We start from the raw sequence: 18,262 nt of genomic DNA, 5'->3' as shown, positions 1-18,262 counted from the left end.
TTCTTTTCAAAACAGAGTGGCTTAAGATGAGGCTGTTTGTAACTTGAACAAACCTCAAGGTGCACTTCCCAGCCGCACTCAGTCACCAGCAACCCCTCTCCAGTTCTGCCACAGCTCTTGACAAGGAAGCTTGCTTCATCATGATTAAGCAGACTTTCCTGAGAGTCCACGACGACAGCAACGATGTCAGATATGTTGTCAGCCTCTTAGCTCTCAGTCTAAAAACAAAACGCAAGGAAAGAAAGTGACAACAAATAGAATCAGAACTTCAGGTCACTTGCATCCCATCAGATGATGCATGGGATATAAACTAGGCAGAACCTTCATCTGGATGTTCTAATTAAAATTCCCCTTCTTCTGGGAAGTCCAAGGGCATTTGCAGTTCAGGTGCAGGCAGCTGCCAAATCGACTGGACAGTTTATTATGGGGAAGGGTCAGTGTCTGTCACTAATGCCCCCTTCTCAATGCTAGCTTGTCCATTCTCTCTGGGACTCCTGAACAACTTATGTAGCCCAGCTTGTCGCTGCTGTTTTAATGATCAATAATGGAAATATCCTAAGGACTAGATGCATAGAACAACTTGGAAAAAGCAAGCATTTATTTGTTTCCAAGACCTTTGATAGTTTTACATCTAACATGATTTTCAGGACTCAACATTGGAGGAAGCTTCTGATGAAAAGCAGAGGCCGACATCTGCCAGGATCCCTCCCACCAGGCAGCCTGATGTCATGCATTCAACCATTCATTCAACAAATAGTCACTGCATGCTGCTTTGTATCAGGCACTAGTTTGTTTAGACATGAGGGAAAAGAAGGAAACAGAAGGTAAAAATCCTTGCCCTTCTGGAGCTTACATTCCAGTGAATTTCGCAGTGAATTATGTGTAGTTTTTCAATTGAACATGTACGAGAAATGGGAAGTGGTAGGCACCATCGTCACCAATATAAAGAGACCAAGTCAGCAAAGAGCATGTATTTTGTTAGTGTTACCACTTACACTGAAGAAAATATGGAGATAAAGCTTCTGTAGATTTTGAGGCAGTGGATAAAAATAAACAATAATACTAAGATGGTCATTAAGAACCTACCACAAAAAAGTCTGGAGGTTAATTGGCCAGGAGTAGGAACATCAGGCCACTCTGAAAACATGCCTGAGCCCCCAGCCTCACTAGAAGAACGACATAGGTCCTAGAAATATTCAGAAAACTCAATGATGCCAAAATCTGTGTTTTTAGGAAGGAGGGTGGGAGAGAAAGAAAGAGAAAGAGAGAAACATCTCTTAGTAGCAAGTGAGTTGTGGCATTCCCCTGAAAAGAGATCGGGGCCCAGAGAGAAATGGTAGAAAGCGGATTATGGTCCTGGCATACCTACGAGACTCTAGTTGGCACAACAAAGCCAGTCTTTCCTCCAGGCAACAGAAAATAGCCCCTTTCAGATGCCTGTCTTTGGACACAGAACAGCAGAAGGTCGTAGAGGCCAGTCAGATCTTCTCTGGTTTTTCATGCCAGGGCCAGGGCACTTCAATCTTATCCTCGAGGGGAACTAATTATGCATTTTCTGGGTTGGAATTCAGAAGTTAGAATGCTGGAGAGGAGATGATAATGGTCTGTGTAATTTATATTGTCAACCCTAAGGAAGCAGTGGTGTCTGTGCTCCAGAAGAATTGAGCACGGCTGGCCTGCTGTTGGCCTCACGCATCTCTGTGCTGGCAGAAAGGTCGCATGTTTCTGAATGTCTGGAAGTGTGTCATCCAGTTGTTTGTTTCTGTCTTCCCTATAAACAGTTTGGTTTCTTTCAGGGGAAGAGAAATAATGTGAGCAGAGCAAAGATACGTACATGCATACTCAGAACCTCTCTGCCCCAGGATCCAGTAAAGCCAGCAGAGTCTTAAAGAGGAAGGCCCTAGCTTTTCTCACAGTTTCATCTCATGCTAAGTACTGGGTAACAAGTTTTTAAAATTAGAGCAGCCCACTGCTTATGTGGCAATGTTCCAATTGGCTTCTCCGGTTTATAAGAAAATGTAATTTAGAATTCCACCCTCTCTACTGCCCTTACCAATTCTTCTTTAAAATTCACCTGTGTCGGGACTGCTTATTTAGGAGAATGTTATCTCATGCCTATTTTACATACTGATGACACAATTATTCTACATGTTTCAAGCTGTGCATGAGAGTTTAGAAGCTTCACCTTACTGTTCCCTCTACCTGGCATGCTCTTCCTCCTCATGCTGTATGCATGGCTACATCTTTCTAGCCTTTGGGTGTCGGGTGAAACGTCACCTCTTTGGAGAAACCTTCAGTGACCTCTTCCAGGTAAGGCCCTCCCCTCCTCCTCCTTCAAAATTAGTATCTAAAGTTCTGGCTTGTTTCTTGGCTAATTTGCTCATTTACTGTGTGGCTCCCTCCCTAGAAATCAGCTCCAAGAGGCCACAGACCCACCTGTTTTGCTCACTACAATTCCTCGGTGGCATACAATGGACACTTAAATATCTGAGTGAATGAATAAACAAGTAAATAATCAAGTGACAAGATTACTCTGCCATCAGGAGACCCTCACTTTGGGCCTCTCCTTCCACTACTACAAAATAATAAGAATGACACCCAACTCAGAAATGAGAGATTGAAATGGAAATGAAGGTTCCCATTACAGGGACCCCCACCACCACCAAAACAGGAATATGGCTGTGTGGAGCAGGAGCTCGTGCAGGCCACTCAGAGACCCACGGGGGAGTCCCAAGAAAGCGAGCCAGCTAGGGAGCCCTCCTTAGGATCTCCACTCACCAGGGCCCCACCAGCGCCAAGTCCCTATGTGTTGGGTCTAGCAGACCTGGAGATGCTTAGGCTCCTAGCGACCTTTATGTCCCCTAGCTCAATATACTTATTTCCATGTGTTCTTCCAGACTTAAAGTTCCGTCTTGACCCCAGAATCATCAAGACCTGTAATTGTATCAGCAGACACAGAGGAGAGCCTGCAAAGTTATTGAAAACCGGAAGCGTATGCCATAGGGAATAGAGCCAGGCAAGTACCACATTCCGAACTGAAATGCATAATGCACAGCTATAATCTAATGTAAATGAGCATGTATATGCACATGCATCTGAATTTATGATTCCAAGAGTGTGCAGTCCCCTTAACAGTGGTCACCTCGAGGATATCTGCATGTACTCCAACAATGATTCCATTCATCAAACCACATTTGAATCTCCCTTTTTGGAATTTCCATGAACAAATGAAGACACTGGTTAAAAGAATGCCTCTTACGGTAAATTTTATCCACGTGGCTCTGTTTCACTTTTGAAAATGACCAAACAGAAATTCAGGCTATGCTGAGGTTGAGGGAGAGGGACAACCAAGTGTGTTGATACCTATTATTTTTCTGAAATAATGAAGCCTGGGTCTGTCTGGTTCAGAAAATAGCTTTAAAGATGATAATCAAAAGTGAAATTCAAAAGATCTTTCACTAGCAGCATCATTGAAACAAGCACTTCAAGGTAAGAAATATTGAAGGACAACGTTCTTTTGGATCTATAATAGGTCATATGTTTATTTGAAAATTCCATATGATTACTTACAGAACAACCTTATATGGGAAAAGCAGCTTACAAATGTATACAACCCCCACTTCTAAATAGCCATGTGTTACATTAAGAGGCTGCATGTTTCCACTGTGATATCTAACTTGGGAATTTATAATATCATCCCCTTTGCTTTTCAATCAATCCTAAGCAAGATCAAATGAATAGGAGGTAGACCGTGGTAAACATAATTAGTCACTTGTTTTATAAAAGTCACAGGACTGCATAATTATAACTTTCTTAACACTTTCTAAAGAACAATGAATCCTCAAAGCAGAAAATTTGAAAAGCAGTAAGTAATAAGTAGCAACCAACCACCCATCATCTATAAACAATCGAGATAAACATCGGGGCATATGTTCTTCCGGATCTTCCTCTACCATGTGTGTGTTTGTGTGCACTATACACAAACAGCCTAGGCTGGAAAGCCTATTCCGCTACTTAGTAGCTGTAGGACTCTGTTACTCTATGCCTCCCTTCCCTGGTCTGTAAATCGGGAATTATGCATCATAACAGTTAAATGATGTCAGAAACACTAGCTCATAGACTACTGTCTAGCCCATACGAACTACTCAGATCAACTCCACCTGCATTATTATTGTTACACAATTTGGAATGTAGTTGTTATCACTGAAAATTATATTGTGAGCATTCTCCTCGACATTATTTTTCAATTGCATTACAAAGCATATTTAAACTTGGAACTGTTAATCTGTTCCTCAAAATGGTCCACAGTTTCATAAATAAAAAAAGTTGTAACCTGATACAAAGGCAGAAAGGTCAAAGTCACCAATAAGAATGGAAAAAAAAGAAAAAAAAAGGTTCCTGGGAGCGCAGCAAACCAAACCTGGAATGAGCAGCCCTGACAGCAGGTTCAGCACAAATATACTTACATTAAAAATAAAAATCTACAGGTGGAGTTGGGACTAGTCCAGTGGTTCTTAACTGGGGGATTTTTGCCAAGGGATATTGGGCAATATCTGGAGACATGTGTCATTTTCTAGGGGGTGGGGTCACTGGCATCTAGTGGGTGGCGACCAAAGTCGCTGCTCAACATTCTACCAGGCATGGGAAGGTCCCTACAGCTGAGAAGTATCTGGCCATTTAAATGTCAGTAGTGCTGAAGTTGAGAAACCCTGTCTAGTCCTAACCAGCTTTATAACCTCAAACAAGTCATTTCCCCAATAATGGTGGCGACGATGACAGTTCACATCTACGGAGCAATTCTGTCATGCGCTACGCTCAATGCTTCGTGAGGACCACCCTGGTTTTGCCTGCCCAACAGTCTTATGATGGAGCCTCTGTGATCACCCACACTGTACCGGTGAGGAAACAGGCCCACGGGGATGAAGACGTTTGCCCCAGATGTCACAGCCCACAAACGGCATGCCTTTCATTTGAGCTCATGTCGTTTCACTCTTGACTTTACGCTCTTAGCTCCAACCCTCTCTGCCTCACTCTGACCATCCCCATGTCTCCCCGGTAACAGAGAGAGGCCATGGTCTACTAGAGATTGCATCTCATATGCCAGCTCTCCTGGCATCTTAGCAGAAGCCGGAGACACCATGTTAGAAAAGACAGCGTGGCAATAGATGGCTCAATAGGAAGAGAACCATGATCGACTGCTGATGTCTGCAACGTGCATGGGACAGAAGAGCAGCAGTGTTTGTGCCACATATTCGGTATCTTTGAACTAGATGGACTTACCTACAGTGTCTGCAAAAGCCAACCACCCATACTCCTGTATTTCTTTTCCCTGCCACAAGCACAAGAGCTCTTGGCCAAGAGCCATTTGCAGACTGGTGCACAACATCAAAGAGAAGTGAGGACTGACCTGTCTGTTGCAAGGGCTTTATTCAATATACAGATTTCCCTGCTTACAGGGAAACTGCTGAAAAATCTCAGGTCCTTTCCTAGCCTGCATAAGACAGAAAACATCAAGGTTGGTGAAAATCGCAGCACACCTCTGTCCAAAGTCAAAGCCAAGAACAAACAACTCTGGGGGTTGGACTGATTTCACAGAATAGTCGGAGTGACTGAAGTAAAAAAAAAGACAGCAATGACTGTGGAGTTTAGGGAGGCCAAATAATAATCTCCTACATTTTTTAAAAATTATGCAATGTTTAGCAGAGATCACTGGGGAGAAAAAAAAAAAAAGAAAGGAAAAGAATCACACAAACTTCACTAAACAAAGTCACATCCCAACAAACATTTAAACCGCTCTGACCAAGATGAGGAACTGAAGCTTGTTTTTAGTTACAAAGATCTGAAGGACGGGGTGGGAAATAAACAAAAATCCAAGGGGAAAATTATTAAGAAGATAATCTAAACTATTTTCCCACAAGTAATTTCTTTTAAAAAAAAAAAACGGAGAGAAAGACAAGTTATAGTCTCTGTTAAAAAAAAAAAAAAGCCAAAGTCCTACATTCCTGTCCAAATAAAACCTCCCTGCAAGCAGTCAACCAAAACTCTGAAATTCCATTGTCATAACATTATGTCTGTGGGGTACCACTTAGGAATTTCTTCCAAAAAAACAAAAGAGATGGGTAAGTTATAATACCGGACTCTGTAATGATGGAAAAAAGAAAATTAACAAAATAAAACCCACCCCAGAAGAAACTACAAGAAAGTCTAGATTTACATCCTTTGGGTGTGTTATTTCATGGGCTTCCTGTTTACTAACAACACACACACACACACACACACACACACACACACACACACTCACACACCACCCACATCAAGTTTTCCAGGAAGTTAGATATTTAAATAAAACAACATTTGGACTTCTTTAGTAAAAGCAACGTCATTTCTTCCTAAACCCCCTCTACCCTTGATGGATGAACTGGTGCTGCTTTTATTACGGGAGCGGAAAACTGATCCTCAGGGATCGGGTTTCCCCCTGCCTGAAAGATTCCAAGACATACTGAGATAAAACAATATACAATACATAATTTTTTTTCTTATGGAATAAGCTATTTTTAATCAAATCGCCCGAGAAGCAAAATAATCTGTCTCTGCAACACAAACGCAAATAAGTATTGAAAACCCCAATTGGGTAAGATGAATTTTACTAACATCGAGCTTAAGGCAACTCAGCAAGAAATGACAACACCGTACTAAATTATTTACATTGGTGACGTCTTAGCTGTGTCTACAGGCACCAAAACATTGTGATGGAAAGAAAAAGTCAGCATTGCTCAGCTATTATGTCATGTATTATATATGTTGGTCTAGTCACCAACAGCTGGAATCTCCGATCTTGGCTTGCTCTTGCTCTCTGAGCGTTTTACGACGTTTGCTAAGAGAGCTTTACCCACCACCTCCCTCTGTCGCCTCACACTCCCTGCCTCCTGAAGGCTTCCCACGGCCATCTCTGGTAACGTACGTCCATGGAGCTGTTCTTGCCATACATGTTAACGGCTCACGGTGCCCTTGGGCAGATGCTTGTCTCTGGGGCGTTCCTTCATTGTCAAATACTTATTTCTGTTCCGTCAAAGGTTTCGACTCTGCCATGATCATTCTAAGAGCTGAGGAAGAGAAACCACCTGGCCCCCTTTCCTTTTCCTCCAAATGCTCCTTCCACCTTAACCTAGAGCAAGGGCTTCTCTTGTAAGGAAAGGCTGCTGCTCCCTCAAATCCCGCATCTTTGAACGGCCAGGAGACAGAGTGTGAGTTCTCCAGGCTCCCTTCCCCCTCTTCCGCAGCCTTCCTTCAGGAATTCAGCCCTGTTTGGAGTCTGTACCCACAGTGAAGCTGCAGCCTGCCATCCTCTGGTCCAGGCGGTGGCAGGACAGCACATTCACGACACCTGTGTTTGTAGCCACACTGTCCTGGGATCTGACACTGGTTCCGCCAGTTATGACCGTGTCATCAGTTCCCACATTTGTACAGTGGATGCAACAAGAGTTGATTTGTAGTGTGTGTGTGTGTGCGTGGTTGGAGGGAGGGCTGCCCTAGAAAAATACCACACACAGCATGGCTTAACCAAAAAGACATTTTATTTTCTCACAGTTTTGCATGCCGGAAGTCCAACATCAAGGCGCCAGCAGGCTTGGCTTCTGGTGAGGACGCTCCTCCTGGATGAGACAGCCACCTTCGTGCTGTGTCTTCACATGGCCTTTCTGCACGCGCAGTGAGAGCAAGATCTCTGGTGTGTCTTCCTCTTCATATAAGGACACCCAAACAGGCTAGGGCCCCACCCTGATGACATCATCTGACCTAAATTACCTCCTGAGGAGCCATTTCTCCAAAGATGGTCACATTGGGGGTTAGGACTTCAACATATGGGTTTCCGGGGGACACAATGCAGTCAGTCTATGACAAATAGTATTCCTGTCTCCTAGACTTGTTTGCAGGATGTGCTGAGAAGCAGACACCAAGACGGATTACACGCAAGAAGCTTGCTGGTGAAATCACCTGGGAGGAAGTCTGGGGCACTAAAGGAGGCTAACAGCTCTGTCAGACCACACAGCAGTTCTGACTGCTGCTCTGGGGATAAGGAGAGACTGGGTTTGAGTAGGGAAAGTCCTCCATTACCATGCAGTTTGAAGAGAGTTTCAGTAAAGGCAGTGGGGAGTCCTGGAGCCAAAACCACTGCATCTCACAGTAACACAGCTCTATTAGTACCCCTGCTGCACTTGGTCACTGCTGGGAAAAGACCTTGGGAAGTATGGCGAACACAATGGTGACCCAGAGGACTGCAGGTAGGACCATCAGGCAATTATGCCTCCTTCCTTAAGGGATCTGAGAAGAACTTCAAGGCCTCCACCAGGATTAAATTTGAAAGTACACATCAAACTCCTATCCCCATCTCAGAGGAAGCGCTCTATGTAATAATAGTGGTGAAGACGATGCTGATGATAACCAGGACGATGACATCACTCTTCCTGTTCTACTGAGGTCCTTGGAATCTCACTCACAGTTTTCATCCATCCATGTGCTGCCATTATGCTCTGAGGCTGCAAAATCCTTACTGGTGAGCTGACCTACTATATCCTTGTTCTGCACTCAGTTGACCTCCCCTTCCTTATCCTTCTGCAAACTACTGGGAAATAACCTGTATTATATCATCACCCCTAAAAAAACAAGATAAGCCTATGATCACCCTAAGCTTACTGTCTGGAGAAATATTCCAGGAAAGGGGAACTGAGGCAGAGCCTAGCAGATTCCCTGAGTTGAAAGGCCACAGAAGTGGGAATCCAAGAAGGCAAAGATGGCTGAGGTTCACAGGTCAGAGGACCAGAGGAGACGGCTACACGGGGAGGGTACTCCAGGGATTTGCAGAGTCTCCTTGATTATTCAGCTGAGAACTGACCTTGCATGCATGCGAAGAAATTACCCAAAGCCTGGAGGGGGAAAAACACTCAGAAGGATTAAAGGTAATTCCTAGAATTCACATCCAACAGAAATTGTGGGTGATCCCCATAGCCACAGAGGAAAACCTAATTCACAGGGTTTCAGGTGGAGTACTCAGAAGAGTCTTTCCACAAGAAATGGGGGGTAATTCACCCTAAGTAAATGATCATGTGCACCCAACAAAGCTTAAAAGCAAGACCCACAAAGAACAACCTGTTTCCAAGTAACTTAACCCTGTCTTAGAACAAAGTGCAAGAATGTTTATAGGAATACGAAAATATCCAGCACTCAACAAGGAAAAATAAAAAATGCCTGGCATCCTATTATAAATTACCAGACATGTAAAGAAGCAGAAAATAGGACATATAATGAGAAGAAAAATAAAAACCAACCCGAAACTGACACTAATGTTAGAATTATCAAAGACATTAAAAGGTATAACTGCATCCCAAGGGAAATTTAAAAATATTTTGAATTGAGTAAAATTAGTAAAACACATCAAAATGTGCAGTATACAGCTAAAGCAGTGATTACATGGGGACTTAGAACACTAAATGCTCATTAGAAAGGCCTCAAATCAATGTAAGCTTCTGATTTAAAAAACAACAAAAATAAGAGCCAACAGTCCACAAGCAAGCAAAAGGATGACCTAATAAGTGCAAAAATTAATAGACTGGAAAAAATAATAGAAAAAATTCAATAAAATGAAAAGCTAGTTCTCTGAAAAGATCAATAGAATCGACAAACCACCAGCCAGACTTACAAAGAAAACAAAAAGAAGACACAAATTACCAACATTAAGAAAGAAAGAGGAGGAAACACTACAGACTCCACAGACACGGAAGTTGATAATAAGGAATTCTGTGAGCAGTTCTACACACATAAATCCAAAAACTCAGAAGTAATAGACAAACTTTTTAAAAGTAACAAGCTATCAAAATTCACCCAAGTAGAAAGAAATAACTTGAATAACCTTAAATTTATTTCTAGAATCAAATTTATAGTTAAAAATCTGACCCCTCCCCAATACAAAAAAACCTCTTCCAGTCAGATGATTTCATTGGCAAGTTCTAGCAAACATGTAAAAATGAAATGAAACTAATTCTAAACAATCTTCTTCCAAAAAACAGAAGACAAGGAAATACTTCCCAACTTATTTTATGAGGCCATCATTATTAGCCCGATACCAAAACTACAAAAAGACAGTACAAGAAAATACAGATGAATATCTTTCATTAATATAGTGACAAAAGTTCTCAACAAAATATTAACACATCAAATACAGCAATGTATAAAAAGGGAAATACATCACAGCCAAATGGGGTTTACACCAGGAACATAAGCCTGCTTAAGATTTAAAAATAATCAATGTAATTTATCACATCAAAGATCTAGAGAAGAAACACCACATCATATACTTCATGCAAAAAACATTCCATTAGAATTAAATATTTATTGATGATATAAATCCTTGACAAACTAAAAATAGAAGGGAACTTCATCAACCTGATAAAGAGTGTGCCTAATTAACGGTGAAAGACTGAATGTTTTCCTTCTAAGACTGGGAACAAGGCAAGATCTTGAAAGTCCTATTCAGCATTATATTGGAAGTTCTAGATAGTGCAAAAAAGCAAGAAACGGAAATAAAAGACTCCAGTCCCAAAAGGAAGAAATGAAATTGTGTGCTTATCATAGATGGTGGTTGTCTAAGTAGAAAACCCCAAGGAATATATCTAAAAAACACTCTTAGAACTAATAAGTGAGTTTAGTATGATCATAAGATTCAGACAGCATAAAAAAAAATCAACTATGTAAAAAAAAAATCCAATTAAAAAATTGGCAAAGTATCTGAATAGAAATTATTCCAAAGCTATCAGCACATATCCATTAGAATGACTAGTATCAAAAAGACAAAAAATAATAAGTGTTGGTGAGAATATGGAGAAAAGGGAACACTTGTGCACTGTTGGTGGGAATGTAAATTGGTGCAACCACTATGGAAAACAGTATGGAGAATCATCAAAAAATTAAAAATAGAATTACCATATGATCCAGTAATTCTGCTTCTGGATATTTATTTGAAGAAAATAAAAACAACTAACTTGAAAAGGTATCTGTACCTCCATGTTCACTGCAACATTATTTTCAATAGCCAAGATATGGAAGCAACCTAAGTATCCATTGATGGATGAATGGATAAAATATGATACACACACACACAACACAAACACATGTACACTGAAATAGTATTCAGCCATAAAAAAATAATGAAATCTTGCCATTTGCAACAACATGGGTGGACCTTCAGGGCATTATACTAAGTGAAATAAGTCAGACAGAGAAAGACAAATACTATATGATCTCAGTTATATGTGGAACTTAAAACAAACAAAAACAAAAACAAACTTGAGTTCAAAGACACAGAGAACTGATTGGTGGTTACCAGAGGTGGGGAACAAGTGGAGGACAAATGGATGAAGAGGGTCAAAAGCTACATACAGTTATATAATAAAGAAGTAATGAGGATGTAATGTACAGCTACATGGTGACTACAGTTAATAACACCGTACTGTATAAGTATACAGAATAAGCAACTTTGAAAACCCAACAGAAGGAAAACAAACAATCCAATTTTAAAGTGGGCAGAAGATTTGAACAGACACTTCACAAAGAAAATACAATCATGACCAAAAAAAAGCATGAAAAGATACTCATCAGCATTGGCAATTAGAGAAATGCAAATTAATACCAAAACGAGATACCACAGCACACCTACTGGAGTGGGGGTGGGGCTGTCAACACCAAGTGCTAACAAGGATATGGAGCAACTGGAACTCTCATAGATTGACGGTGGGAACTACATAATGGCACAGCCACTGTGGAAAACAGTTTAGCAGGTTCTTATAAACTTAAAGACAGACTTACTCAAATGAGCCAATGATCTCCCCCCATGTATTTACCCTAGGTAAATGAAAATATCTTCACACAATGACCTGTGCAAAAAATGTTTATAATGTAATGCCACTGAACTGTACACTTAAAAATGGTTCAATTTTCTGTGACATATGTTTTACTTCAAAAAAAAAAAATAATGGAACAAACCACATCTCTGCTTTCTGAGAGGAAAAAGAAAAAGAGTATCAGCCCTATTCATAATCACCCCAAGCTGAAAACAGTCCAAATGTCCTTCAACAGTGAATAGATAAATGACCTGTGCTACATCCATACCATAGAAAGCCACTCAACAATTTTAAAAAAACACCTACTAAGAGGAATCATAAAGGCATTATGCAGCTCTTGGGATGAATCTTACAGGCATTATGCTGAGTGAGAGACATCTGTCTCAAGAGGTTATATATTATGTGATTTTACGTGACAGCTTGGAAAAGGCAAAATTATAGGAACAGTAAGTGGATTATCAGTTGCCAGGAGTTAAGAGTGGGAGAAAGATTTGACTACAAAAGGGCAGCACAAAAGAATGCCTTCGGGTGATGAAACTCTTCTGTGTCCTGATTGTCGTAGGGCTTATATGAATCAACACGTGTTAAAACTCAGAATGGTACATGCCCCCAAAAGTCAAATGTATGGTATATGAATATAGACATGGTAATTGATAAAATAGAAATAAATCAAACCCATCATCTTCTTAACAGACATCCCCCACCAAAATAATACCAAAACAAAAGACACCCCAATTCTCCCTCCCTGCTTTCTGTACTGACTGACCTAATCCAAATTGATAGCCAATGTTGAGCCCATGTTCTTTCCTACCATCTCAGCATAAGGGCATCAAGTTCTGCTGATTGTAGGATCTGAAACATCTTTGCAATTGGTCCTCTCCTTGCAAAGCTCACTACGACTTCCCCAGTTCTGTACTTTTAAGAGTTGTGGTCTGGACTATTTTCATAGCTTCCTAAATGGTTTCCCTGCTTTCAATTTGTCCTCTGAATTGTCACCAGACTTGTGCATGTCAATCTTACTCGGAAAAGGAATTAAATGTCCTACAATGATTTGCCATCATCTCCAAGATAAAGTCCAAAGTCTGCCTCCCTTTTCCTCCTACAGTGACATCTTCATCCCTCCTCAAGTTGGCCATGCCCTTCCTCACCTCCCTGTCTTGACTCATGCTGTTCCCTCCTCTCATTTGAGAAAATCCCTTACCGCCTCTAAGGGCTTGTTCAAATGCCCTCTCCCGGGATGGTCCCAGGCATACATTTTCACTTCCCCCACTCACTCCCCACAGTCCCCTGGCACTTTCTCCTTCTTCCAGGCAAATCTCAGCCTATTATGCACCTGTTATATATTCCAGCCCATTTCCCCACAGAGCGGTCAGCTGCCTGAGGACAGGGACTGGGTCTTATCTATCTAGGATGCCTAACCAGGCGCCTGGCATTCAGGAGTGCAGAAATTACATTTGTTGAAATGAAATCAAAATAACTGATATCAGCTTAATAAAGTGTCAACTTCATTTTCACTTTTCACTCCATGGTCCTGGTAGGCTATGAAAACAGCTTCAGTCCTGAGCATATATGTTTTACCAGTTTGTTAAGAATCCTTACTGGAGCTTGCCCTGTGCAAAGCTCCAGTGGCAGCAGAGGGGTTATATTAGAGTTTATGGGAAAAGGATGAATACATACACTGAAGGGAGCTAATAATAGTCAGGCAAGATTAATGCCCCCTAGATCTTGACTCCTTTTAATATTTATTCTAATACCATTTTTCCTCTTTAATAGAATATGAGAGACATTCACATTTCAATAATTCAGAATATATTCCTGACTTGAATATGGGTTGGTTGTCCAACCACATTTGCTATACTTCTCAAATATTTCTTGCTTTTTGCTTTGGGCCTTCATTAAATATCTTTTTCTTTTTTAATTTTTAATCCGTTTTTTTCTTGCCCACAATTTTCTCTCACCGTATGGTATTTTGTCTTTCTTAAAAATATTTTTGGATCTCAAGTATCCAAAGATACTTGGAAGTAACTAAGAGGTACATGGTTTAATCCAGAAAGACTTTATTTGTAATGTTATCATTCAAACTTTGAGAAAAATCATAAAACTGGTACCCCTGAGAACCTAAATGGAACAGTCAACCTATGTGCCTTCCACCCATCATCAGACATTTGGACAATACAACCGCAGGTATATGATGATATTTAAAAAGTATTTGGATGGAAAATTGCTTGATTTTTTTTTTAAAGATGGAGCCTTTTATTTCTAAGGCCAGTAGTAAATTGTAGTTTTTAAGACAGATACTATGATCTTGGACTCCATTAGAAAAAAAATGTATCTACTCAACCGTGGCCAAAGCTTATGTGATCATCTATACCCAATATTAAAATATTTTGAGCCTGCTCAAATGTATTTATTTTTATTTATAAACTATATATATATATATGCACAAAAATATATAAACAACTATACTAATGTACTACTGTATATATGTACAACTATGCTGATGGAAGCATCATAAACCATCTATAAAAATGAATATTTTAAAGAATGAGATTCAGTATAAATGACTTCTAATATTTTCTTTCTACACCCCAATGGATTATAGTGTATGTGCTGTGGGTATGTGCACCATACTTCAGAGGCCATGCCTATAGAGTGTACCTTTCAATCCATTTCTGGAAGGCTATGCTGCCTTGCTGTAGGATGCAGGTAGACAAATTAGAACAAGTTACCAAGAGACTGCCTGTGGCGGACACAAATGGAGGGGCACCCAGCTCCCAATTCACCAGGGATCACATCTGTGTCACCCTTTCTCCAAGTCACCTGTTACCTAGCTCTAAACTCCAGGTTCTACGAGGAAGCCCTTGGCCCAGGTGAGGTTCACCATCTGTCAGGCTTCATTGGTCCAAGGACGCCCTTGGTCCCAGCCACGCTAATCTATACCAGTCCCTTTACCCTCTATTTTTATCTGGAAGGGGAGCTCTTTATTCCCTCTGGATAAAACCTCCAGAGGTGTAAGCTTGGAGATGCCAGCATACATACTCCGTATTGCATGGAGAATGCCCATCCACAATAGTACAAGCAGTAAGGCAAAAAATAAAGGCATGCTTTTACCATAGGTTGGTTATAGGAGCCCATGGATTCCTACTTTTGCTTGAAATTGTATGAATTTGGTTTCTGTTGCTTGCAACTAAAAAAAAATAATCATTGAGAAAGATCCTGAGATAGAAATCATTTATTCATTCTAAGAATATTTACTGGCCTCTTAATATGTCTCAGTTTCTGTTTTAGCTGCTAGAAATAGAGCAGTGAACCATCAAAAAAAAAAAATCTGCACTTATATTGTAGTAGGGGAGCCAGAGAATGAGTAAGCTGAAGAAAAACAATCTGTATTATGAAGTAGTCTAGGAAATAAGCCATGAAAATAAAAACCTGGGGGAAGAATGTTCTAGGCAGTCAGAACAGCAAGCACAAAGGCCCTGAGGCAGGTACCTTGTTAGAGGTACAGCCAGGAGGCTAGTATGGCTAGAGGAGAAGGAACAGGAAGCAGGTAGCAAGAGATGAAAGAAAGGTAACAGTGCTTGGGGGGCTGCTGGGGGACTCTGGCTTCACTCTGACTGAGATGGAAGAATCTGCAGGGTTTTGAGCAAGTAAGTGACCTGATCTAACCATTTTTGCAAACTCATTATATGGAAAATCTGGACAGAGCTGGGAATGTCCATCTTAAAATGCTCTCAGGAGGACCCAGCACAGCTTCCCACCCCTGAAAAGTCTTTTTGTTTAGGGCCATTCGCTGACTCTGAGGAGAAATGCCTGGACACAGGAATAGAGGCCACAGGGTGTCAGATTTCAGCAGAGTTGTGACTCACTGACATATAGAGCAGAGTCCCCTGTCCCCACTAATCACCCTAGAGTGAGGTGCCAGGGCTCTAAGTATCAATCAACCACTGTCAGTGCCTAAATATTTTGCCTCTCTGGTATCTCTTAAGGCATTTGCTGTCCTAAACAAGTCATATCAGCCTTGAAAGAACCCAACATAACACCAGCATGAACAAAGCCCCATCCGAATGACATGACCACTTCATCCTGGGGTGACCCTGCCTGAGATGAAAGATCCCTCTTGTGTTCAGGGAAATACATTGCTTAAACATTTCTAGTCTCCAAAAGGAGCCTCATATCCACTGAATGGTTTTTCCTACTGAATATTCAACATGACCCACATGTGGTGCTTGAACTCATGGAATGTGAGAGCAGATAGGGACCTTTATGCTTATTCTCACAGGTATGCAATATTCGCTTCCCCACAACTGCCAATGCTAATGGATTGGTATTGACTGCCCAGAGGTCCGGGATGAAAAGCTGGTGGGATTTGCAAGGAAACCTGGTAGATGAGCAAGGGGGTGGAGCTGCATAGCACAAGTACTTTGAGGCTGTCCTGCTGTATGTAACCCAGCCCCTCCCCTCTGCAGACCAGAAAACCAAAGCTTTCATTATCCCCACTGGTCAAGGGAATCTTTGACAAAGACCCCAGTTCAGATGCACTGTGATTAATCTATACTGGTCAAATATGGCTCCAGGTTTTGACTCAAGCAACACCTATAGCCACCTTTAGGAATGGGTGGCTACTAGTAAGGTTGCACATATTTGAAAGGCTCCAACACCCCTGTCAAAGGATCCTTCACTTCTCTCTCCAATCCCCAAATTCCACAATTACATACCCAATAAACTTCATTTCTCCCTTGAATTAAAATGTGAATATCCTTACATTGAGGCAACAGGAAATGATTTGAGTCTTGTCTTAGCATGAATTATAATATTAGATAATTTTCTTTAACAGGGTCACTTAAACTTAAAGAAAGATCATTAAAAAAAAAAATTATACCCAAGGTGCAAGGACACTGAGCTATTGTGGTGGGAAGGAGGAAATACGAGGAAAAGGTTGGCTGAAGGCAATGGCAAGCCACCTTGACGCAGTATACTTTTGCCTACAGCCAGTCCTGTTCACATCATTTCAGTACTAAACAGCTAAGTGATCTGTACCTTCCAGTGGAAGCTGTGCTGATGCAAATTATCCTCTACTGTCTAACAATGGACAAGTCAATGTTCTTAAAATAATCAAGCATAAATTACAGCCAGATCTTATCATTCTTTCTGTACTTTCCAAGACTGTTTATGAAAACATCCTCTTACCATCAATCCTTATCTTTTTCCAATGTGGTGATGGTTAGAAATGCAAGGGTTCAGGCAGAAAACAGCAATAAGAAAACAGGGCCAGGTTAAGAGGATCAAGGACAATAAACACTTGGTATCAGGAAAGCAACAGAGAAGAGTGAGGACTGTGGCACGCTGGGTGGATCATGACCATGTTAAGGGAGCAGATACCCAGCTCCTTTCCATCATGGGATGAAGGGCCAAAAATACCAGACCTTCTGATTCTTCAACAGAGTCAGAAACATCTTCTTGCATGAAATATCCTGATTTTTAAATGTTGATATTTAAGTTTTTGAAAAGTTGAACATTGTACATGTTGATCACAGACATGTTTGGCTAACTTAGTTTATTGATGACTTTTTCACTATTTCAGCTTTAGGCGGGCATTGGCAAACTATAGTCCTCAGGCTAAAACCAGCTCCTGTCCATTTCTATAAATAAAGTTTTATTGGAGCATAACTACTTCCATTCGTTTATGCATTGTCTTCTGCTGCTTTTGTGGTAAGTAACAGCAGGGCTGAGTATAGCTGTGTCTGAGAACATACAGCCCAAAATATTTGCTGTCTGATCCTTTACAGAAAAAGTTTGCTGATCCTTCATTTTAGGGTCTTGAAATTAATAGTCTCTCTCAAGATCTCTGATTTTTTCCAACAGATCAGCTGTTTACCTTTATTAAATGAATGAAGAAAGAAAAGCCTGAAACAACTTCCAGTGGCTTGTTTATACCACATACAGACACATACAGACTAGATTTTAAAAAACTGTGTCACCATCACAAACAGAATAATTAATCTGAATACTAAATAAGCCAGGAAACAGCAGAACAGTGGTTTTGTGAAATGACTCAGAGCATTTGAAGCCAACAAACCTAAGTTAGAATCCCACCTCTGCCACCAGTAGCTGTGAGGTATTAGGCTGAGTATTTGACCATTATGAGAGGCAGTTTCCTCACCTATAAAATGGTAATATTAGGTGAATAACAATACCTGCCCTGCAGGTTTTATGCTGAAACCTGGAAGTAATATGTCAACCATCTGGCAATTAATAGAAGCTCTATAAAGATTCAGCCAGTAGTCTTACTAATGGTAATAGGAACAGTATCATGTCAACTCAAATTCTGCTATCTAATACATTTTCTCACTCTCAGATATTCTCTTGATATT

General features: G+C 40.8%; 2 protein-coding genes across 2 annotated transcripts in view; both read right to left on the bottom strand.

The window, feature by feature from the left end:
- FOXP1 (forkhead box P1) overlaps nucleotides 1-190 on the bottom strand; it is a 568,729-nt gene extending 568,539 nt beyond the window's left edge. The window contains exon 1 of the mRNA XM_057507395.1: nucleotides 54-190. The gene's annotated coding sequence lies outside the window, so the exon portion shown is untranslated. The remainder of the gene's footprint in view (nucleotides 1-53) is intronic.
- Nucleotides 80-18,262, bottom strand: part of EIF4E3 (eukaryotic translation initiation factor 4E family member 3) — a 115,960-nt gene continuing 97,777 nt past the window's right edge. The window contains exon 7 of the mRNA XM_036877539.2: nucleotides 80-218. Coding sequence (XP_036733434.1) covers nucleotides 214-218 — 5 coding nt within the window. The 3' untranslated portion in view covers nucleotides 80-213. The remainder of the gene's footprint in view (nucleotides 219-18,262) is intronic.

The sequence above is a fragment of the Manis pentadactyla genome, chromosome 1 (genome assembly GCF_030020395.1).
Source record: "Manis pentadactyla isolate mManPen7 chromosome 1, mManPen7.hap1, whole genome shotgun sequence".
Taxonomy (NCBI): Eukaryota; Metazoa; Chordata; class Mammalia; order Pholidota; family Manidae; genus Manis; species Manis pentadactyla.
The sequence above is the reverse complement of the archived record's forward strand: the minus strand, read 5'-3'. Positions and strand labels throughout refer to the sequence as shown.